The sequence below is a fragment of the Oncorhynchus masou genome, chromosome 13 (assembly GCF_036934945.1).
Source record: "Oncorhynchus masou masou isolate Uvic2021 chromosome 13, UVic_Omas_1.1, whole genome shotgun sequence".
In the NCBI taxonomy this organism is placed as follows: Eukaryota; Metazoa; Chordata; class Actinopteri; order Salmoniformes; family Salmonidae; genus Oncorhynchus; species Oncorhynchus masou.
The window spans coordinates 61,944,453-61,968,809 of record NC_088224.1 but is presented as its reverse complement, the minus strand read 5'-3'; the positions used below and the strand labels follow the sequence as shown (position 1 = coordinate 61,968,809).

Genomic DNA, 24,357 nt, shown 5'->3' with positions numbered 1-24,357 from the left:
CATTCACAAGACCCTAGCAAAACCAAAGCCTACTTGAAGGTAACAGCGCTCACTGTTGCCCATAGTTGCCGGATTCCACATCATCTCCCGACGTCCTCAGACATGGATGGACGTCTAATAATGACTTGTATCACGGCTGACCTGGCTGACCTGGCAAAATGTGTCTCTGATTGGGCTGACCTGGCAAATAACGGGGAGCTCAGATTCAAATTCACAAAAGTCTGTTAATATGGGGGGTTGAACAAGATGGGGGTGAGGATCGGGGGAAGGGAGTGTCAGTCAAGCTCCAGACGGTTATGGACTGGTCCTAGAGGTCAAAGGTCAATCAAAGGTCGTGGGAAAGCACAGGTCTATATGGTGATGTCAGGGTGGTGCTCCAACTGACCAGGGAGCAGACAGACAGGCTAGGGGGGAGAAGGGTCCTAGCTACTAATTCATTACCCCCCCCCCCCCCCTTCATTTTTGAAGGTGCGGTTTCGAACTGCGCGTCCCCCCGCGGTGGTCTCAAAGCAGCGTCACTATGTCACAATGGGATGCTGGACTATCGCGTCTCAGCGTCTGTGGGCTATGCTTTATGCTTTAGGGATTCCTTGGGATAGCTGTTTGGGGCATTGTGAGGTAGTTTGTGGTAATTAACCGGACCTGGGGGGAGAAGGAGGCGAATCATCAACAAAGTGACCAAAGCTAAGACCCTTTAGAGATAGGGCTTGCTATGCCTATCTGAGCTTTAGGAGAGCCCCAGTAGGATAGTGGCCAGTCCCTCTTAGCTCCATGCTGCCTCATTAGCTTTCTTTTACGGGGGACATGGGGGCCGGAGGCCAAACATGACCTCTGACATTGTGTGCTGACAAGCTGTGCACCGAGAACAAAGCACTGTCATTAAGAGTAGCTCAGAAGGGGCTGAGCCTTACAATGTGCAGCAGTGTCAGTCTGTAATGAAATGAAATGGCCGAATGCATTAGTTCACTCAAACGCACTGCTTGTCAACTTAAGTCTTGCACTGAAAAGGGAAGGCAGGCGGCAACAACACACTGTTAATGGACCACACTTAACTTCCACCTGTTCCTGTGCAAATACATGTGTAAAGTCTATTGTTTGTTTGTTTTTGACCATCAAGTGCCCAAAACCCCATAATCATGGTAGTCCACGGTAGTATATTTCCCCTCTCTTTAAGTCAATAAATCATGAAACAAGAAACAAAAACATGTCTAAGGTGCGCAGAGAATCTAAAGCCAAGAGCCATTCTGATCTTAAGAGTTTGTGAACCAACCTAGGGCTTGTTGTCGAGAGTGGTAGAGTAGTTGACTTGAAAACATTGAGGAGAAAAACATGTTTGGCCTGCCAAAGACCACTTCTACAATTAAGAGTGGGGAGGGGGGGGGGGTCAGGAAATGTTCACTAAGGTCTGCTGTGTTTTCTATGTGGAAAGTCTCCAAGGCAATAGCAGAATGAGAGAGATGGAGGGGAAATGTGTTACAATCTCCTGATAATAGCTACTGTATGAAGACCTGACCTCAGAGACCACTTTATGTATTGACATAGCAATTAATGGATATACAGTTAATGATATCTGTGTTATCAATTAACTGCATGTATTGACAAAGCACAAACAATACCATTACCCACAGATCTCATGTCAACTTTCCCAACTTTAAATAACATTGATGCAATATTTACTTCTGGATCGATTTTGTGTCTTAAGGAAATATTTCTTGCATTACCTTGATTTGTGAAAAAAACCAAGCTCAATAAAAAATGATTAAGTTGTTAGTTCAGGAATACATTCTCAATGACATTTGTAAAAAATAAAAACACTCAACTTAAAACTTGTAGTTATTATGCATTATTATGCCGTTATAATGAATTGCAAGACTTGTCAAGAGCATGTATAAGCCCATGATGTAAGGGATGATCAACAAGAGGCTATGTGTTCTATAGAAAATAATGAATGAGGAACAAGGAACTAACCTTCCACGGAGTTGCATTATTTTCCCTTTTATACCATGGCTATAATTGGAGAGAAAAAATTATGCTAGAAATGTGTTCATTTGCCTAGGTAACCAAACTAGCTTGCTATTATAAAATCTAATTCAACAATGACAATAACGTTTTCAATTCGGCTGTTGCTTTCAAAAGCAGCTCAAACACAGATCATGTAAGAATTAACTATAGCCTTTGAATTTCACTGTGCAAATATACCGTGCGTTATATGGAAATAATGCACGCTCTAGAATGCCCTTCAAGCCATTTAGAAACGAGCACTGGTTGCCAATATATCCTCCAAACACCGGCTTCGAGGCCATTATCACCTTTACAGTATACAACGGGTTTCCAACATATTCAAATAATGATTGACATAATTTCATTTTTTTTATTTATTTATCCATACTATTGCATCCTTCCAAAAGATATAGTCCCGACACAAATCTAGGGTTGCTACCCAAGCCGGCAAGTCAGGTTCGGTTGCCAGAGACGCGACCCAGTCGTTCAGTCTTTTTGTTCTGTATCTATGGAAGCGACCCAGTCGTTCGTTCTAAATGTTCCATTGCCATACTGGCTGGCAACATTCTTATGCCTTGCTTGCTAGCTAGCCAACTACGGCTAACTTACTGTCACGTCAAACAGTGCAGACAGAATAACAACAGTAGCTGCATTTGTTTAAGCTGTTTTCTAGTTACATTTATTTGGACACATCAATAACAATGAGTTAATGAGGCTCGATTTCGCCTGGCATAGAAAATGTGCTCTCTCATCAGGACACTGTTGGTCAGAGGAGCTAGCCAACAACACAGCTAACACAATCACTTCAAACTGAAGCTGAAAAAAGGTGTATATATTTCTTTAACCGTTATTTAACTAGGCACGTCTTATTTCCAATGAAGGCCTATGTTTACTTTGTTTCCTTTTACCTTTTTTTCCAAATTGACATTTCTTTGTATATATCCATAAAAACGATGCCAGCTGATTCATGATTTCGACTGGCTGAGAAACGCTGCCTGCTTGTCTGTCTTGTCCCTATACGTTCATTACTATGGGACAGCTGGAGATCGAATTTTAATATTGAAACAATGTTGCAAATGTCAGAGAGACAGAAAGCAAGGTTTATACAAATCTCCACTGTTGAAAACTAAATGTTAGTCTAAAAGAAATGTGAGATAATGTCTAGATGCTTTTTATAATGGAGATCAAGTTTATAAATTGCCTGGCTGGGCTGTTGAGACAGTGGATTGTGCAGTTAGAGTAAAAAGTAATTTTATCGTCATAGATTTAGCCTGTGGTAACTTGTGGAATAGACACCGGCTAGAATGCGGTTTTAACCAATAAGCATTCAGGATTAGACCCACCCGTTGAATAAATGTAATTATAAACTGGGTGGTTTGAGGCCTGAATGCTGATTTGGCTGAAAGACATGGTATATTAGACATTATAAACTGGGTGGTTGGAGCCCTGAATGTTGATTGGCTGACAGCTGTTATATATCAGACAGTATACCACTGGTATGACAAAAAAGTCTGTTTTACTGCTCTATTTACATTGATAACCAGTTTATAATAGCAATAAGGCACCTCTGGGATTTGTGATATATGGCCATTATACCACGGCTAAGGGCTGTATCCAAGTACACTGTATTAATTATCTCGCAGTGATTCAAGCCATTTTGAGTCAGTTGAATTGTCAATCACACTTATAGTATGCATATTACATACAGTGGTATGCATTGTTATAAGATTATAACAAGTTATACACATTAATGCATACCTGCATTGAAAATAAAATGTTACAAAAAGAAAACAAGGCAACCACATGTTGTCCTCTGGAATTTGGGCCAATCAGAGCCCTCCACACAACCTCGCCAATCTGTCTTGCAAGAGAGAGGCCTTGATGACAGCTTGGTAATTGTTCTGTCTCCTATGACTGCTAGGTGTATTACTAACCATGGTCAAAAAGGGCAAAAGTAAACATCTAGTCCCCCACAAATAATGCAGCGCCTCCCTGGGCCAATCATTGTAATTTTGTTAATGATCGCTCTCTATGGCAAGATGCATCATTCACTCACGTTTTGTCAAAATCGGGCCAGTGATGTCTGAGATATCCCTTGTGATTTTTGTAGAAACGGACAGACTGAGACAGATCCACAGTCCCTTCCCCGATTTCATTGTGGGTGACAATACAAATACATGCGTACTTACTGTAATTTATTTCAAACAATATAACAACAACATTCACAGGTATGCAAGTGCAATGACATATATTACCATGAAATAACAGTTAAAAGATCATCAAAACATAGACCTACATCAAAGCCAATTTAACAACGTTTTCAACTGTAGGTCCTAAGGTCCAAGACAGATTACAACATAGTTCAAACCAGAGCAACCAACAACAGTGACTGGATTGTTGAGGGCGCTAGCTCAGCTAGAGGGGTTGGAGAATCATGTCTACACCTCATAAAATGGAGCTCTAGTGACCCTCACTGGATTTAAATTGCACATCCTCTCACAGGTGTTTTGCTTTCAGATGTTCTATCACTCATTTGCCCAAACATCCATGCCTGATCATGTATCCAAGTAATCGACAGTGAAAGCCACCAAGTTCATTCTAGGAAAAACTAGAAATAGAAATTATAACCTCTCACCCCTCACTGCATTAGAATACCATCTACAACCAGTCTCTCCACGGATGCAGTCGGCACCCAAACATTTGCATAAAGTCCATTCAATAAGAGAGGGCCTTATGTGAAATGTATCCATGATTTACTGTATGTAAAGTGTACACCTTATTATTGTCAAACTACCCTTTTCATCTTGAAACCCATATATTTTGCAAATATAAACGTTCCTGGAAAAATTCAGAACGTTAAGCCACAATTAACTTGACTAATGCTGAATTGACCTCTTGAATATGTTTGCCATAGACAACCGAATTCAAACAATATAGGCAGACAATAAACATAGACCCAGATTTCGACCTACATGTTTATGTTAATTGCTGATTACTGAAACTTGAATTGATTAACAATTAGGCTATTATTATCATTATCAGCATTATCATTAATATACTACCATTATTATTATTATTACAGGATTTGATAATCAAATTGGCCTATAAATCAAGAATGGTATAACATTACATACCTGGCTCTTATAGCCTATCGCGTAGCCTACGTGTCAAGTGCAGCGCATGGTTTGGTCCTCTTTTGGTCCCTAATTTTGTCAGAGAATGGTCAGGAGATATTCTTTGGTCACCTGTTACGGTAGACTAGCCTACAACTGAGTTTGCCAGCATCACTGATGCAGGCTAGCCTTTATATGCTGCTTTAAAACGAAGTCCACTTTTATAGCCTGAGAATCGAGGCAACGCAATTGAGCGAATAGATTTCCAAGACAGACAAAAGCAGACCTCAATTGATCTAGTGCTGAAAACAAATACATTGTCATTGACGACACCCATTATTAATGTTTTTCTTAGAGGGAGAATAGCGATTTATATCCAAATAGGGCACATCAATTGCGCAAGCCATTGAGAGCACCTCGTGTCATGTGCCTCCTGGAGAATGGAATAATTTCAGGGGTTCTTGAGACAACATTTTTGACTCACTCTAATCAATAGGTTGCCAATTTGGAATCGTTTCTTGTACTATTTCACTGTGATATTTGTACATGTTTAGCGATCTTCTAGGTCTAGGATATAAACCTAGGAAGCAGCAGTAGCCTAGGCTATGGAACCATATTCAACTGTAATAATATGAAACCACATTCAATTGTAATAATTTCATTCTAAATTGTTGTTTGTTTAGCAGTGCTTACCATTATTGCACCATACATAATGTAATATTGGGTGCCCGATGCTTTATTGTTGTGAAACAACCTTCTTTATCGGGAAAGAGCACAATGATTATTCAAACGTCTGGAAGTCTATTGACTCGCCCAAACAAGGAACAGAGTCCACTGTTGGAAAGTTATAGCTCCTTCAATATGTGAAAAGGCGGGGGAGATGTTTGAGGTGGGAAGTATAGCTGTCTCGAGAGCCTCCGTCACCGATAATTAGCGATCAATCACGAATTAGTTTAAAAGCTTGAGAAGAACACCGAGAGCACTATTAGATTGCAAAGATTTACTGCTCTCCGATAATTACTTGTTTTTTTAGAGGAATGAAACCGCCTCAGCCTCTTTGGTGGCCTATCACTCCATAAATCAAGTGGAAATTTAAGGCAACAAATACATTGGCCTACAGTGAATGAGACGAAGGTAGACCTATGGAGAACTGTTGCTTGAATATGGAGTAAGGGCTTAATAAAAACGTTCTAGTCCTACTGCAACTAGTTCATTATTTCATGAGGATCATTTTTTATTTTTTTTATAAGTATTATTTATTTTCTGATAATTAAGACCCGCCTGAAAGACATCTGTACAAAAACCCTAAGTCAATATCCTTAATGTACGATCAGTACTTCATACGTCAGCTGCCGGAGCTTCATTTAATGGATAGTGTCGTATGAGAAAATGCACTGGAATTAGAAAAGGTCTGCAGCCACCAAAACCTATTCACTACATTGTCCAAATAATATGGCATCTCCAACATGTATTGTGAGGAAAAGCAAGATAAACACAGTTTATGGACAACTTGTCATGTCTTGTTATGTCTGTTCCTGTCCTTTCTCTTCACTCTGTCTCTCTCTGCTGGTCTTTTTAGGTTACCTTCTCTGTCTCTCCTTCTTCAGCTGTTCTACATCTCCCCTAACTAGCTCATTCACTCTTTCCCACCTGTTATCTCTTCCCCCTCTGATTAGGTCTCTATTTCTCTCTCTGTTCCTGCTACTTTCAGTGTCTGATTCTTGTTTGTGTTTTTGATGCCAGAAGCAAGCTGTCGTCCCGTTTGCTTCCACCTTGTCCTATCCTGTCGGAGTCCGCCTGGCAGGTGCATCCTGCATTATACTAACGTTCTTTTTGTTCCATTGACTACATTGGAAGAGGATTTATGCCATTCCTGTTTTTCATTAAAGAACTCTGTTTTCTGTTAAAACCGCTTTTGGGTCTTCACTCAAGTACATAACAGAAGAATCAGACCAAGAATGGACCCAGCGGCTCCGGACCCTTTTCACTCCGCCGTCGAGATCCAGGGAGCGATGCTAGGCAGACACGAGGAGGAATTGTCTGCTGCTCGACATGCCGTTGAAACCCTGGCCGTCCAAGTCTCCGACCTCACAAGACAGGTTCACCAACTCCACCTCGATCCACCGCCCACTTCCAGGGTTTCCGAGTCTCCGGAGCCCAGGATCAACAACCCGCCGTGTTACTCTGGGGAGCCCACTGAGTGCCGCTCATTCCTCACTCAGTGTGATGTGGTGTTCTCTCTCCAGCCCAACACTTACTCCAGGAGCGCAGCCCGCATCGCCTACGTCATTTCTCTCCTTACCGGACGGGCGCGTGAGTGGGGCACGGCAATCTGGGAGGCGAGGGCTGAGTGTATTAACCAGTATCAGGACTTTAAGGAGGAGATGATACGGGTTTTTGACCGTTCTGTTTTTGGGGAGGAGGCTTCCAGGGCCCTGTCTTCCCTATGTCAGGGGAATCGATCCATAACGGATTATTCTATTGAGTTTCGCACTCTCGCTGCCTCTAGTGACTGGAACGAGCCGGCTTTGCTCGCTCGTTTTCTGGAGGGTCTCCTCGTCGAGGTTAAGGATGAGATCCTCTCCCGGGAGGTTCCTTCCAGTCTGGACTCCTTAATAGCTCTCGCTATTCGCATAGAGCGACGGTTTGATCTTCGTCGCCGAGCTCGTGGAAAGGAGCTCGCGTTCTCCGTTGCTCCCTCTCCACATCACTGCCACCTGCCGCATCACTGCCACCCTCCTCCGCCGGCTCGGATGCTGAGCCTATGCAGCTGGGGGGTATCCGCATCTCGGCCAAGGAGAAGGAACGGAGAATCACCAATCGCCTCTGTCTCTACTGCGGCTCCGCTGGTCATTTTGTCACCTCATGTCCAGTAAAAGCCAGAGCTCATCAGTAAGAGGAGGGCTACTGGTGAGCGCAACTACTCAGGCCTCTCCTTCTGGATCACGCACTACCTTTCCGGTCCATCTCCGCTGGCCCGGTTCATCTTTTTCCTGCAGTGCCTTGATAGACTCTGGGGCGGAGGGCTGTTTTATGGACGAAACCTGGGCTCGGGAACATGACATTCCTCTCAGACAGTTAGGGGAGCCCACGGCCTTGTTCGCTTTAGATGGTAGTTCTCTCCCCAAGATTCAGCGTGAGACGCTGCCTTTAACCCTCACTGTCTCTGGTAATCATAGCGAAACCATTTCTTTTTTAATTTTTCGTTCACCTTTTACACCTGTTGTTTTGGGTCATCCCTGGCTAGTGCGCCATAACCCTTCTATTAATTGGTCTAGTAATACTATCCTATCCTGGAATGTTTCTTGTCATGTGACCTGTTTAATGTCTGCTATCCCTCCTGTTTCCTCTGTCTCTTCTTCACAGGAGGAGCCTGGCGATTTGACAGGGGTGCCGGAGGAGTATCACGATCTGCGCACGGTGTTCAGTCGTTCCAAGGCCACTTCTCTCCCTCCACACCGGTCGTATGACTGTAGTATTGATCTCCTTCCGGGAACTACTCCCCCGGGGTAGATTATACTCTCTGTCGGCTCCCGAACGTAAGGCTCTCGAGGATTATTTGTCGGTTTCGCTCGACGCCGGTACCATAGTCTCCTCCTCTTCTCCCGCCGGAGCGGGGTTTTTTTTTGTTCAGAAGAAGGACGGGTCCCTGCGCCCATGCGTGGATTATCGAGGGCTGAATGACATAACAGTTAAGAATCGTTATCCGCTTCCTCTTATGTCTTCAGCCTTCGAGATCCTGCAGGGAGCCAGGTTTTTCACCAAATTGGACCTTCGTAACGCCTACCATCTCGTGCGCATCAGGGAGGGGGACGAGTGGAAGACGGCGTTTAACACTCCGTTAGGGCACTTTGAATACCGGGTTCTTCCTTTCGGCCTCGTTAACGCTCCAGCTGTCTTTCAGGCACTAGTTAACGACGTCCTGAGAGACATGCTGAACATTTTTGTTTTCGTTTACATGGACGATATCCTGATTTTTTCACCGTCTCTCTCGATTCATGTTCAGCACGTGCGACGCGTCCTCCAGCGCCTTTTGGAGAACTGTCTTTATGTGAAGGCTGAGAAGTGCACTTTTCATGCCGCCTCTGTCCCTTTCTCGGTTCCGTTATTTCCGCTGAGGGCATTAAGATGGATCCCGCTAAGGTCCAGGCTGTCATTGATTGGCCCGTTCCTAAGTCACGCGTCGAGCTGCAGCGCTTTCTGGGCTTCGCTAATTTCTATCGTCGTTTCATCCGTAATTTCGGTCAGGTGGCAGCTCCCCTCACAGCCCTTACTTCTGTTAAGACGTGCTTTAAGTGGTCCGTTTCCGCCCAGGGAGCTTTTGATCTTCTTAAGAATCGTTTTACATCCGCACCTATTCTTGTTACACCTGACATCTCTAGTCAGTTTGTTGTTGAGGTTGACGCGTCAGAGGTGGGCGTGGGAGCCATTCTTTCTCAGCGCTCTCTCTCTGACGGCAAGGTCCATCCTTGCGCGTTTTTCTCTCATCGCTTATCGCCGTCAGAACGTAACTATGATGTTGGTAATCGCGAACTGCTCGCCATCCGCTTAGCCCTAGGCGAATGGCGACAGTGGTTGGAGGGGGCGACCGTTCCTTTTGTCGTTTGGACTGACCATAGGAACCTTGAGTACATCCGTTCAGCCAAACGACTTAATGCGCGTCAGGCTCGTTGGGCTCTGTTTTTCGCTCGTTTCGAGTTTGTTATTTCTTATCGTCCGGGCTCAAAAACACCAAGCCTGATGCTTTATCTCGTCTCTTCAGTTCTTCTGAGGTCTCCACCGACCCCGAGGGATTCTCCCTGAGGGGCGTGTTGTCGGGTTGACTGTCTGGGGAATTGAGAGGCAGGTAAAGCAAGCACTCGCTCACACTCCGTCACCGCGAGCTTGTCCTAGGAACCTTCTGTTCGTTCCCGTTCCTACTCGTCCGGCCGTTCTTCAGTGGGCCCACTCTGCCAAGTTAGCCGGCCACCCCGGCGTTCGGGTACGCTCGCTTCCATTCGCCAGCGTTTCTGGTGGCCCACTCGGGAACGTGACGCGCGTCGATTTGTCGCCGCTTGTTCGGTCTGCGCGCAGACTAAATCTGGGAACTCTCCTCCTGCCGGCCGTCTCAGACCGCTTCCCATTCCCTCTCGACCGTGGTCTCACATCGCTTTAGATTTTATCACCGGACTGCCTTCATCAGCGGGGAAGACAGTTATTCTTACGGTTGTCGATAGATTCTCTAAGGCGGCTCATTTCATTCCTCTCGATAAGCTCCCTTCTGCTAAGGAGACGGCTCAGATCATTATCGAGAATGTTTTCCGAATTCATGGCCTTCCGTCTGACGTCGTTTCCGACAGAGGCCCGCAGTTCACGTCTCAATTTTGGAGGGAGTTTTGCCGTTTGATTGGGGCTTCCGTCAGTCTCTCGTCCGGCTTTCATCCCCAGTCTAACGGTCAAGCCGAACGGGCCAATCAGACTGTTGGTCGCATTTTACGCAGTCTTTCTTTTCGTAACCCTGCGTCTTGGTCAGAACAGCTCCCCTGGGCAGAGTACGCCCACAACTCGCTTCCCTCGTCTGCTACCGGTCTATCCCCTTTTCAGAGTAGCCTCGGGTACCAGCCTCCGCTGTTCTCATCTCAGCTCGCCGAGTCCTGCGTCCCCTCCGCTCAGGCTTTTGTCCAGCGTTGCGAGCGCACCTGGAAGGGGGTCAGGTCGGCACTTTGCCGTAATAGGGCGCAGACTGTGAGGGCCGCTAATAAGCGTAGGACCAAGAGTCCTAGATATTGTTGCGGTCAGAGAGTATGGCTCTCCACTCAGAACCTTCCCCTTAAGACAGCTTCTCGCAAGTTGGCCCCGCGGTTCATTGGTCCGTTCCGTATTTCTCAGGTCATTAATCCTGTCGCTGTGCGACTTCTTCTCCCGCGCTATCTTCGTCGCGTTCACCCGGTCTTCCATGTCTCCTGTGTTAAGCCCGTTCTTCGCGCCCCCGCTCGTCCCCCCCCCATCCTTGTCGAGGGCGCACCCATCTACAGGGTTCGTAAGATTTTGGACATGCGCCCTCGGGGCCGTGGTCATCAGTACCTAGTGGATTGGGAGGGGTACGGTCCTGAGGAGAGGAGTTGGGTTCCCTCTCGGGACGTGCTGGACCGTTCGCTGATCGATGATTTCCTCCGTTGCTGCCAGGTTTCCTCCTCGAGTGCGCCAGGAGGCGCTCGGTGAGTGGGGGGGGGTACTGTCATGTCTTGTTATGTCTGTTCCTGTCCTTTCTCTTCACTCTGTCTCTCTCTGCTGGTCTTTTTAGGTTACCTTCTCTGTCTCTCATTCTTCAGCTGTTCTACATCTCCCCTAACTAGCTCATTCACTCTTTCCCACCTGTTATCTCTTCCCCTCTGATTAGGTCTCTATTTCTCTCTCTGTTCCTGCTACTTTCAGTGTCTGATTCTTGTTTGTGTTTTTGATGCCAGAAGCAAGCTGTCGTCCCGTTTGCTTCCACCTTGTCCTATCCTGTCGGAGTCCGCCTGGCAGGTGCATCCTGCATTATACTAACGTTCTTTTTGTTCCATTGACTACGTTGGAAGAGGATTTATGCCATTCCTGTTTTTCATTAAAGAACTCTGTTTTCTGTTAAAACCGCTTTTGGGTCTTCACTCAAGTACATAACACAACTAGCAGGTCATGGTAGATTGGATATACAAGCTACCATGACATTTGGCTCTTGTCATTATAAAGTATGTGACATGATGGATAAGCAACACAAAGCTACCTACTACATTTGAATTCATACATATGATAGTACCATAATGTATATTGTCCCGGAGATAAGTGAAGAAAAATATGAATCCTTTCATAAAAGCATGAAAATTGGTACAGGCCTGAATGAATACCGTTGCCATGACTATCTCTGTCGCACCTTCTCAAAATCATTATTTGGGGTGTAGGCCAATGCGATAATCAACTTACAACATTTTCCTTTTTTTAAATATTGGTCAATGAATGGGCATAGTGTATTCTTGTGGAAGTTCCATAAAAACAACATTCATCCTGTATCCTGTCCAATACAAATGAGGTTTCAGGCAATAATAGAAGATAAACTGTGATCCATTTAATTGGGTCCCTCAGACATCCGTGAGGAATTCGTGTGGTTTAGAGCTTGGCATAAAACAAAAGGCTAAAGAAATTAAGCAACATCAAACTAATGAGAGACTGGAATATAGCAATCACTGCGGATAGCTTCGGGAATAATACAGACAGCACAATCCAGCGGGGATAAGAGTTTCTTCAAAGTTAACATCTGCCCACGTAAACATTGGTATTACCAGAAACATGCAAAAATGTAGTTCTTCAGAGGCAGCGCAGGCCTCTTCCAGGCTGAGTTTGTGGAGATTAGAGTGTGCAGTAGTCTGGTACGTCCCTGTAATTGGTTGTACAATGATGCCAAAGCCAGCAGCTACCTCAGCTACCTCAACTACCTCAACTACCTCAGCTACCACAGCTACCACAGCTACCTCAGCTACCTCAGCTACCACAGCTACCTCAGCTACCTCAGCTACCTCAACTACCTCAACTACCTCAGCTACCACAGCTACCTCAGCTACCTCAGCTACCACAGCTACCTCAGCTACCACAGCTACCTCAGCTACCTCAGCTACCACAGCTACCTCAGCTACCTCAGCTACCACAGCTACCTCAGCTACCTCAGCTACCACAGCTACCTCAGCTACCACAGCTACCTCAGCTACCTCAACTACCTCAGCTACCACAGCTACCTCAGCTACCTCAACTACCTCAGCTACCTCAGCTACCACAGCCACAGAAAACAACTTGTCGGTGAGTTCACTACAGAGTCATTGAGTGGAGTTTTCCTTATTCAACATTGCGCAACTTTGTTATTTTAACCTTACTTCAACCCTTAACCCTAAAATGAACCAATCACATTTATTGCCTGAATTTAACTAATCCCATTTGTTTTTGCCCTCAAAACAGATGTGCCCTCAGAACAAAACGGAATAAGGATAACTCCAATCGGCAATAGAGGCTGGACATTGACAATGATGTGAGACAGACGTACCACACTCACACAGGTTTGGGGGTCGACTGCCCTTTATCTGCATGCAAGACAGCGTTTTCAACTCAGGTCTCCTTCTGGCTCCAGGCAGGTGGCAGCTGGGTGAAGGTGGTGGTGGTGTTTGTGTTGGTGGACTGGAAGCTCCATTTGAAGGAGCTCAGGGAAGCTTGTTAGTTAACAGGCACAGTTGTAGCAGACCTTGACCAACTCCTGTCTCCAAGGTGACCAGCCAAGGGGCAAGAGTCTACAATAAGTCAAGTAGGCAAAACAAAAAGAGAAGCACAGCAAAGCAAGTTAAATCTTGCAAAACTAAAAATACACTGCAAAGTCAGTGCAAACTCAAAATAATTCATAGACGCACACAATAATTGCTGGTCTTCAATTTGGGGGGGAATGTACTACTGTAGATGGGGAATAGATGAAAAGGTATAGCCTGAACAACACTTTTGTTTTCACAAGAAGATTACTCAGACTGAACTGTATATTTACATTGAATATCTACATAAGTATATCTAACTGAACCTTGAGATCAGTTTCTTTAATATTTTTTGTTGTTGTTGACCTAGTTGTATATAGGTTTTCAACAAAGTTGTATATTCAGCAAAAAAAAATCATGCATCAATATGCATTTAAAATTCTCTGTCTGTCTGTCTGTCTGTCTGTCTGTCTGTCTGTCTGTCTGTCTGTCTGTCTGTCTTTCTTTCTTTCTTTCTTTCTTTCTGTAAGATTTAACGTAGACTTGTTTGTTTTTAGACGGTTGCAGAGTTTTTCTGCACTGCAGTAGTAGATGAGGCTTTTCTGAGTGGAGATTTTAGCCCTAGGAAATAAAAAGTCTGTTTACATCCAAGTGGGTCAATGCTTCACTTCTCTCATTTCCCAGTCTACTTTAGGTATTTTAGTAGAAGGCAATCATAGCACAGACAAGAAATCCAACTAATACATTTAATTTGGCCTCCAAATTTCAGGTCTGTTGGGGATGGGGGAGGACACATTACAGGAGAGTCCAGGCTAAATCAGGACATGAGTGGCAGAGATCAAATATCCCCAGCTCGGATAAACCCGTTGGCCAGGATTTTTAAGCTGCTGCTGGTGCTGAGACAGTTTCTGAAACCAGAGCCCCAAAGCCCCAGGTGTATTTATACGCTGGAGTAAATAGGGGTGAGCAGGCCACCAAATATAATTACAAGTCTGTGCAACAATAACTCAACGTCAGAGGTCTCTCTGGGTTTCCTTTTGGGGTATAATTATACATAGATAAGTACTCAACGAGCGAGAAAGATGCTATTGATGGAAGGATGCTGTTTCTTTCCCAAAATATTCAACAAGATGATTGATACACAATTGACTCTGATTCAAGTTTTATGCACATAATCAGAGGTATGATTTGGCTGTCAAATGTGTTTTACACACAATATGACAGTATCTTATTCCTTTCAGTTCGTTATTTATGTCTACTTACTATTTTTCTATTTTTTTTTATTTTTAAATCACTTCAGGCCAGGGGTGTCATGGACCTATTATTTTATAGGGGGCACCAAGTACGTAATGATGGAGAATTTTGAATTTTTCAATCACCTGAAGCATATTTCTTCCTGCAATCTAGAGCCATAAGTTTAGTGATTAATTTAACATCTGAGGGGTCGCGTTTCCGTGTGCCCCATGTGGGGATGTCGCCTCTGCTTCAGGCTAATTTTCTCCCTAAGATATCTAGTCAATTCCAAAGGTCTTATACCTACACCTAGTGGATAAACCATAATACTATTGAACAAGGTGTTGAAGGAGTTCTCAATCTAATAAAATAAAAATAGATAACAATACAAAAATAAATGACCCAATTTGTTATTTATTTGATATGTATCTTCTACATATCTGAAACAGTGATCATGTCTGTATCATAAAGAGGGGGGAATTCAGACAATTTTTTAATCAAAATAAAGAACACACTTCAGATATGCTCATATCTGAATATACAAGTGGCAATCTTTTCAATCTTTTGCAAATCTTCGCCCAAATATAAAGAATATGTTTGACTTAACTTTTAGCATTTTGGTGAAAAACTTAAATTACTTAAATTAACGTTTATATACATTTGGAAATACAATATTTGAGACAATAAATGAACACAAATTGACACAGATGGCTTCCTCCTCAGTTTCCAGAGTTTCCTCAACAGTGCATGTGGCTAACCTCTGATGTAGGCCTGCTTTGTTCCTCACTGACACCTTTATCACAAATTTCGCAATTGTACTTGTAAGTATTGTACTTGTAAGTATTGTATTTGCATGTATCAATGGAAGAACAGCACCAGAGCATTGTTATAGATCCTCCTCAATAATAAATGCATTATTTGCAGAAAGATTAGATCAGATAGATTTAGATGAGGCTACACAAAAGCATTCAAGTTGACATAATGAGCAGTGAACCTCCCTCTGATTTCACCACTGAGACGTCAAGAGAAATCAGGTTCAATCTTCAGAGGCACTCACAACAATGTTCATGACCCAATGAAATGCAAATACTGTATTAGGTCACAATGAAAACTGCACCTGAGAAAAACTTATTTTCCTACCACAGGACAGGTCTTTTTAATAAGATTTGATAAAAGCTCTTCAATTGTTAAGTATCTGAATAAAATATAAATGGTCACAACTGGAAGACTGAAAGATATTTTCTAGTGCAGTGGTCGACAACTATTCTGCCGTAAGACCTTACATTATGTAAAATAAACACATACAGTGTAGGTTCCTAACTTCTGGTTATTAGACCTGCCTCACCAAGGCTCACTTGTGATTGTCAATAGTGCATTTTGTCCCATCGAGACTGTTTCAAACAAACCGGATGAAAAGCCACCCAGTGGGAAACATTTGGCCCATGCCGTCTTAATGACCTCATTTTCTGGTTGTAAACTGTTTTTCTGGTTGTGAAGAAGTCATAAAACCAGATATTCAACTGGTCTCAGTTACAACCATGTAAAGATGCATTTTGTATGACGAGATCATGATGTCAAAGTAAATCCTTCATATGTTGGTTGCCATCTGGTCACATAACAACCAGGCAGACAGCTTTTTCTGGTTACCTTCGTTAACAAAACGTTTTTATACAACCAGCATACAACGTGACCATAAAGTCATAAACGATGTCATACTGACCACATTGCAAGAGATCATGAACTAAGTTTTGCATGTTTCCTCCCACAATGAGTTCAACTTTTTACACACAGAAACACAGATTCCACACCGGGAAACATCCGAGACATGACTTGCGGCTACGATCAAGGGCTTTTGAGGATAACATCTGCAAGTGGGACTAGGGATACAATTGCTTTTCGAAACACAAACTACTCTGTTCGTTTTTTTAGGTCAATGTTCTCAACCTTGTGACTTCCTTCTGGCACGCAGTTGATGATATAATATGTAATGGTTCATGTGCTAGCCTCCACGATCAACCAGGCCGAGACTTAGCCCTGCCCTCTCCACTCTCACTAACAACAATACTGTCAAATTAGAAATGTCGACAATACTGTCAAATGACAATATGTACAGTACATCCAGGTCCAACCACCCATTGACTCTGGTGGGGTCTTTCAGTGCTGTTTGACCAGAAACTACATCCTTGGGATGGGGCTGAGCAAGTCTGCTCTCCACGGAAGCGGATGTCATTCCTGGAGGAGGGTCTCCCTCCAGTTGAAGCTGTGGTTGGGTCCATGTGTGAGGGGCAGGATGGGCGGGTCCACCAGCTGCCAGACCCCCGTGTCACTCTGCTCCTCGCACGTACAGAAACCCAAGTAGGGGATCTACAGGAGGGAAAGAGGCTCTTGTCAGCCGCAATAAAGGCAGAATGAAAGTTAGGAAGTGGGGTGGAAAGGCAGAGGGGGAGAAAGAGAGAGGCAGACAAAGAGAGAGAGACAGACAGACATACAGATACAGAGACCGGCACAGAGTGAAAGTAAGAGTGAAAAAGAGTGAGGGGGAAGACACAATGAGATCAAAATAAAATATCACACTGAGCAAGTAAAATAAACTCCAGCTGACCTTCCTGACTACTTGGATGAAGTCCTTGGAGGTCTGGGGGCTGCGGCCCTGGAGCTGTCGGGTGCAGGCCTCCAGAGAGGAAGCGTGGGCCACAATCAGTATGTTGTTTCCTACAGAGTGAGAGATGAGGAGATGAGGGAAGGGAAGATCAACACGGACCAGATGAATCCCAAAGTCCATCCCACACAAGATGTTTCTGTATCACATCTGGGATTCAAATTGTATTGGTTTGCTTTCAAATGCCACGAGCATTTGATTGAGCCTGTCTAGCGTGGAGATGAACAGGGTTTGCACTTTTGGGACTATTCCGTTGATTCCATTGCGCCAGGCAAGCTCAATCGAGCACAGCTAAAGGATTTGAAAGATAGGTACTAATTGAATGCAGGACTGTTTTTTTATACACATCCCATCCAAAGCCACAGCAGTGACTGAACCCTGCATCATAATTACCCATGTTTTTGCAGTCAGACAGAATGTCTTTGGTCACTTGGTAGCTCCGGCTCACGTACGTGTCATAGGACTCCGACATGCTAAGTTTGCATATTGGGATGAGAGGTCTATTGGAAGAAGGAGTGAGAACATGTGAGACAGAGGCATGGCTGAAAAGGCCCCGGCCCCGTCCAGCAACAACCCTTAGCCCCTACCTTTACCACTTCATGTACGTAGGTCAGAAGGAATTAAATAAGCATAGGCAACATGGTAGTAGCTCCATCATTTTCTTTGATAGGCTTAATGGAATGTTAACCATATTATTTGTACATATCTGGTTGTCTTTATACCTGTGTCTAGGCCCAAGTTTAAAGGGACTAGCGGTTGTTTCTGGGTGGAGCCTAAATCTGCGTTTACACATGGAAGCGGCATGGCGCGGTGAAACATCGGCCATTCATCTTCAATGGAAGGAAAGCGAGAGAAGCGGAGAGTTGGCGGGGGACCATTGAGCGATGCGAGCATGGGCGTGGGAGCTGAAAAGGGCAGGACTAAAGCTGGGGAAAGCAGGATTTTCATTAAATCCTCCGTGATATGGTGTAGCGACTGACCAATCGATTCTCACCATAGCTTCCAAACCCTACTGGATTGGCTGACAATGGCTGTTAATACGTTGCACAACCCAGCTTGCTTGCTAGCTTGTTAGCACGAGGGCGAGGCTAACATGGCTAGGCAAGTGCCGCTTGTATAGTGTAAATGGCCAATAAGAGTACATTATGGAGGTGAACCAGGAAACATTCTTGCCTGTATCACCTGTATGTTGTGTCAACACTGAAGTGGGATGCAGCCAGGTCTGTGGGAGGGATCCAGGCAGGAAGAGAGCTCCCAGAGACCCACTTGGTCCATTCGAATAGCCCTGGCTCCACTCTGATCTTCAGCTTGCCATCCTGCTGCAGACCTGCAAGGGGAGACAGAGAGGCGCATAAGCAAAAGAGCAAGACTGCAGCCTCTGCTGCACACACCAGCCTTGTCCAAAAACAACCCCTAGTCCCCTAGCCACTTACGTAGATCTGAAATGATTGGATTGAGATAAGCAATTTGGAGACAATTTCACTTAGCCTATCAGAAGGAAAGGGAACTACTACCATATTGGATAAACTTATCAACCCCCTCTCAGATCTCACATAAGTGCCTCGGAGGAAAGGGTTGGACCAGAACACATGATATGCTCGCAACTATGTTCATTGACAACATTTCAATCACTAAAGGGGCAATCCACAGTTGAAACAATAACAAAGCGTCCTCCCTGCCACTGTTTCGGGATGGGGCTGGAGAAATCTAATTCATAGACAGAGCTATGGATGCAAGAACTGACCATCCATGATATCAAATGATAGTTTTAACTATGTTTGTAGGCTATATAGTGTATTCTTACATTTACTTTGTTTATAAACATTGGAGTGAAAAAAGTGTATCATTTTGGTTCTGATGGAGTACAACAGTTGCTAAACTCATGAAGCATTTATAAATGAGATTGTTCTCGAATCAATGGGTAGATACAATTAATTTACAAGTTATATTCTTCTAGAATCAATGGGTACATATCATTCATTTATAAGCCCCAAAATGGATGGAGAAACTGCAGATCGCCCTTTAATGTCTTCATCAGGGGTTAGAGAGGCGAACACAATCGATAAGGCTTTCTATCCTAAGCAGGATTTGTGGTGGCAAGTAACTGCATGCTGGTTACCTTTGAGGATGTTCTGAGCAGTCTGGACACAGCGCAGAGAAGGCGAACAGTACACAAAGTCTATCACTGTGTTGCTCTCCAACAACGCCTGACCTGCAACACAGAAAGACAGATAGACAGAGGAATAGATTGTTATCACATTGTAATGAAACATTAAACATGGAATTGGGCAGGTACAGTGCCTTGCGAAAGTATTCGGCCCCCTTGAACTTTGCGACCTTTTGCCACATTTCAGGCTTCAAACATAAAGATATAAAACTGTATTTTTTTGTGAAGAACCAACAACAAGTGGGTCACAATCATGAAGTGGAACGACATTTATTGGATATTTCAAACTTTTTTAACAAATCAAAAACGGAAAAATTGGGCGTGCAAAATTATTCAGCCCCCTTAATTTAATACTTTGTAGCGCCACCTTTTGCTGCGATTACAGCCGTAAGTCGCTTGGGGTATGTCTATCAGTTTTGCACATCGAGAGACTGAAATTTTTTCCCATTCCTCCTTGCAAAACAGCTCGAGCTCAGTGAGGTTGGATGGAGAGCATTTGTGAACAGCAGTTTTCAGTTCTTTCCACAGATTCTCGATTGGATTCAGGTCTGGACTTTGACTTGGCCATTCTAACACCTGGATATGTTTATTTTTGAACCATTCCATTGTAGATTTTGCTTTATGTTTTGGATCATTGTCTTGTTGGAAGACAAATCTCCGTCCCAGTCTCAGGTCTTTTGCAGACTCCATCAGGTTTTCTTCCAGAATGGTCCTGTATTTGGCTCCATCCACCTTCCCATCAATTTTAACCATCTTCCCTGTCCCTGCTGAAGAAAAGCAGGCCCAAACCATGATGCTGCCACCACCATGTTTGACAGTGGGTATGGTGTGTTCAGGGTGATGAGCTGTGTTGCTTTTACGCCAAACATAACATTTTGCATTGTTGCCAAAAAGTTCAATTTTGGTTTCATCTGACCAGAGCACCTTCTTCCACATGTTTGGTGTGTCTCCCAGGTGGCTTGTGGCAAACTTTAAACAACACTTTTTATGGATATCTTTAAGAAATGGCTTTCTTCTTGCCACTCTTCCATAAAGGCCAGATTTGTGCAATATACGACTGATTGTTGTCCTATGGACAGAGTCTCCCACCTCAGCTGTAGATCTCTGCAGTTCATCCAGAGTGATCTCTTGGCTGCATCTCTGATCAGTCTTCTCCTTGTATGAGCTGAAAGTTTAGAGGGACGGCCAGGTCTTGGTAGATTTGCAGTGGTCTGATACTCCTTCCATTTCAATATTATCGCTTGCACAGTGCTCCTTGGGATGTTTAAAGCTTGAGAAATCTTTTTGTATCCAAATCCGGCTTTAAACCTCTTCACAACAGTATCTCGGACCTGCCTGGTGTGTTCCTTGTTCTTCATGATGCTCTCTGCGCTTTTAACGGACCTCTGAGACTATCACAGTGCAGGTGCATTTATACGGAGACTTGATTACACACAGGTGGATTGTATTTATCATCATTAGTCATTTAGGTCAACATTGGATCATTCAGAGATCCTCACTGAACTTCTGGAGAGTTTGCTGCACTGAAAGTAAAGGGGCTGAATAATTTTGCACGCCCAATTTTTCAGTTTTTGATTTGTTAAAAAGTTTGAAATATGCAATAAATGTCGTTCCACTTCATGATTGTGTCCCACTTCTTGTTGATTCTTCACAAAAAAATATAGTTTTATATCTTTACGTTTGAAGCCTGAAATGTGGCAAAAGGTCGCAAAGTTCAAGGGGGCCGAATACTTTCGCAAGGCACTGTATGTGTTGACAACCACGTACCCACTATTTGTGCTTGTGTGGAACCAAACACAGTGATGGGTGTGTCCATGTCGTAATCTCGGTGTCCTCCATTCCACATGGGCAGGCTGACTGGCATGTTCAGGTTAGTGCGCACATATCTACCTGTAGAACAGAACACCACAACCCAGCACACTGCTGTTATGGTTTCAAAACCTACAAACAATACTGCCGTTTTATCTATCCAATCAAAACATCAGATTCATCCAACTCAAATTGTATGACTCCTTTGAAAGCACACTTGCTTTTAGGATTGATGCGCAATGTCTAATATTAAAGAAGTCTCAAGGTATTGCTCGCCTCAGATAGAGTACCTTATGATAAGCTGGAGACCACACTATCTACCAAGAGAGTTCTCATCTATATTATTCGTAGCCGTCTATTTACCACCACAGACCGATGCTGGCACTAAGACCACAATCAGCCAACTCTATAAGCGGCGGCAGGGTAGCCCAGTGGTTAGAGCATTGGACTAGTAACCGGAAGGTTGCAAGTTCAAATCCTCGAGCTGACAAGGTACAAATCTGTCGTTCTGCCCCTGAACAGGCAGTTAACCCACTGTTCCTAGGCTGTCATTGAAAATAAGAATTTGTTCTTAACTGACTTGCCAAGTAAAATAAAGGTAAATTAAAAATAAATAAGGCAAACAAAAAAATGCTCATCCAGAAGCGGCACTCCTAGTGGCCGGGAACTATAATGCAGGCAAACTTAAATCAGTTTTACCAAATATTTACCAGCATGTCACGTGCAACCAGAGGGGAAAACAACTCTAGACCACCTTTACTCCACACACAGAGATGCATACAAAGCTCTCCCCGCCCTCCATTTGGCAAATCTATCCTCCTGATTCCTGCGTACAAGCAAAAACTAAAGCAGGAAGTACCAGTGTCTCGCTCAATACGGAAGTGGTCAGATGACACGGATGCTACGCTACAGGACTGTTCTGCTAGCACAGACTGTAATATCTTCCGGGATTCATCCAATGGCATTGATGAGTATACCACCTCCGTCATCAGCTTCATCAATAAGCGTATCAAAGGACATCTTTCCCCACAGTGTTCGTACGTACATATCCTAACCAGAAGCCATGGATTACAGGCAATATCCGCATCGAGCAAAAGGCTAGAGCTGCTGCTTTCAAGGAGCGGGACACTAATCCGGATATTATCCGCTATGCCCTCAGAAGAACCATCAAACAAGCAAAGCGTCAATACAGGATTAAGACTGAATCTTACTACACCGGCTATGACGCTCGTCGGATGAGGCAGGGCTGTGAAAACTATTATGGACTACAAAGGAAACCCAGACGCGAGCTGCCCACTGAAGCGAGACGAGCTAAATGTCTTTTATGCTTGCTTCGAGGCAAGCAACACTGAAGCATGCACGAGAGCACCAGCTGTTCTGGATGACTGTGTGATAACGCTCTTGGTAGCCGATGTGAGCAAGACCTTTAAAACAGGTCAACACTCACAAAGCCACGGGACCAGACGGATTACCAGGACGTGTACTCAAAGCATGCACGGACTAACTGGCAAGTGTCTTCACTGGCATTTTCAACCTCTGCCTGACCGAGTCTGTAATACCTACATGTTTCAAGCAGACCACCATAGTCACTGTGCCCAAGGAAGCGAAGGTAACCTGCCTAAATGATTACCGCCCCGTAGCACTCACGTCGGTAGCCATGAAGTGCTTTGAAAGGCTGGTCATGGCTCACATCAACAGCATCCTCATGGATACCCTAGACCCATTCCAATTTGCATACGACCCCAACAGATCCACAGATTACGCAATCTCAATAGCATTCCACACTGCCCTTTCCCACCTGGACAAAAGGAACACCTATGCGAGAATGCTGTTCATTGACTACAGCTCAGCATTCAAACCATAGTGCCCACAAAGCTCATCACTAAGCTAAGGACACTGGGACTAAACACCTCCCTCTGGATCTTGGACTTCCTGACGGGCCGACCCCCAGGTGGTAAGGGTAGGCAACAACATGTCTGCCACACTGATCCTCAACACCGGGATCCCTCAGGGGTGTGTACTCAGTCCCCTCCTGTACTCCCTGTTTACCCAGAACTGTTTAGCCAAACACGACTCCAACACCATCATTAAATTTGCTGACAACACAACAGTGGTAGGCCTGATCACTGACAACGGAGAGACAGCCTATAGGGGGGAGGTCAGAGAACTGGCAGTGTGGTGCCAAGACAACAACCTCTCCCTCAATGTGATCAAGACAAAGGAGCTGATCATGGACTACATGAAAAGGCAGGCAGAACAGGCCCCCAAAAACATAGATGGGGTTGTAATGGAGTGGTCGAGAGTTTTAATTTCCTTGGTGTCCACATCACCAACAAACTATCATGGTCCGAACACACCAAGACAGTTATGAAGACGGCACGACAAAACCCTTTTCCCCCCAGGAGACGATTATACTGTATATGCATAGTCACTTCACTCCTACCTATATGTATAAATGACCTCAACTAACCTGTACCCCAGCACACTGACTCGGTACCGGTACCCCCTGTATATGGCCTCGTTACTGTTATGTTATTGTGTTACTTTTAATCATTTTTTATGTTTTACTTTAGTTTATTTGGTAAATATTTTCTTAACTCTTTTTGAACTGCACTGTTGATTAAGGGCTTGTACTGTAAGTAAGCATTTCACGGTAAGGTCTACACTTGTTGTATCCGGCGCATGTGACAAATAAAGTTTTATTTGATTCGATTTGACTCTGCTCACCTTTGGAGTCAGAGCACAGTGAAAGCCACTGTTTCCCAAACACCACATCCATCCGCTCACCGTGCCGACAGACAAACAGGGTCCGCTTGGGCAGCTGAGAGTGATTGCTACCGACCCGAAGCACCTAAGAAACAATACAGTGAATTGGGGCATCAAATCCATAACATTTCCCAACATTTTCAAGAATTGATCAGTACACCTGAAAAACAGCTTTATATTGGAGCAAGGTTATTATAGTTTGGGTTTTTATATTCGTTTTTATTAACATTAGTTTTTATTTTTTTATTTGAAGTTCAGTTTAATTTCCTTTTCAGACCTGATTTGCTAGTTTTAATTTAGTTATAGTTGTATACAAATATTTATATTTCATTTTTATATTATTTAGTTTCAGTTTTAGGGGCGGCA

General features: G+C 44.1%; 1 protein-coding gene across 4 annotated transcripts in view; it reads right to left on the bottom strand.

Moving 5' to 3' along the window:
- Positions 1-14,987: 14,987 nt before the first annotated feature.
- Positions 14,988-24,357, bottom strand: part of LOC135552782 (ubiquitin-associated and SH3 domain-containing protein B-like) — a 51,781-nt gene continuing 42,411 nt past the window's right edge. For 2 of the 4 annotated variants that reach the window (XM_064984629.1, XM_064984631.1), the window contains exons 8-14: positions 23,953-24,076; positions 21,184-21,306; positions 19,369-19,461; positions 18,432-18,576; positions 17,643-17,749; positions 17,193-17,302; positions 14,988-16,954 (exon numbers count right to left, since the gene is read on the bottom strand). In XM_064984629.1, the coding sequence (XP_064840701.1) occupies positions 16,817-16,954; positions 17,193-17,302; positions 17,643-17,749; positions 18,432-18,576; positions 19,369-19,461; positions 21,184-21,306; positions 23,953-24,076 (840 nt within the window). In that variant the 3' untranslated portion in view covers positions 14,988-16,816. The remainder of the gene's footprint in view (positions 16,955-17,192; positions 17,303-17,642; positions 17,750-18,431; positions 18,577-19,368; positions 19,462-21,183; positions 21,307-23,952; positions 24,077-24,357) is intronic. The other 2 variants (XM_064984630.1, XM_064984632.1) reach the window with 2 other exon arrangements.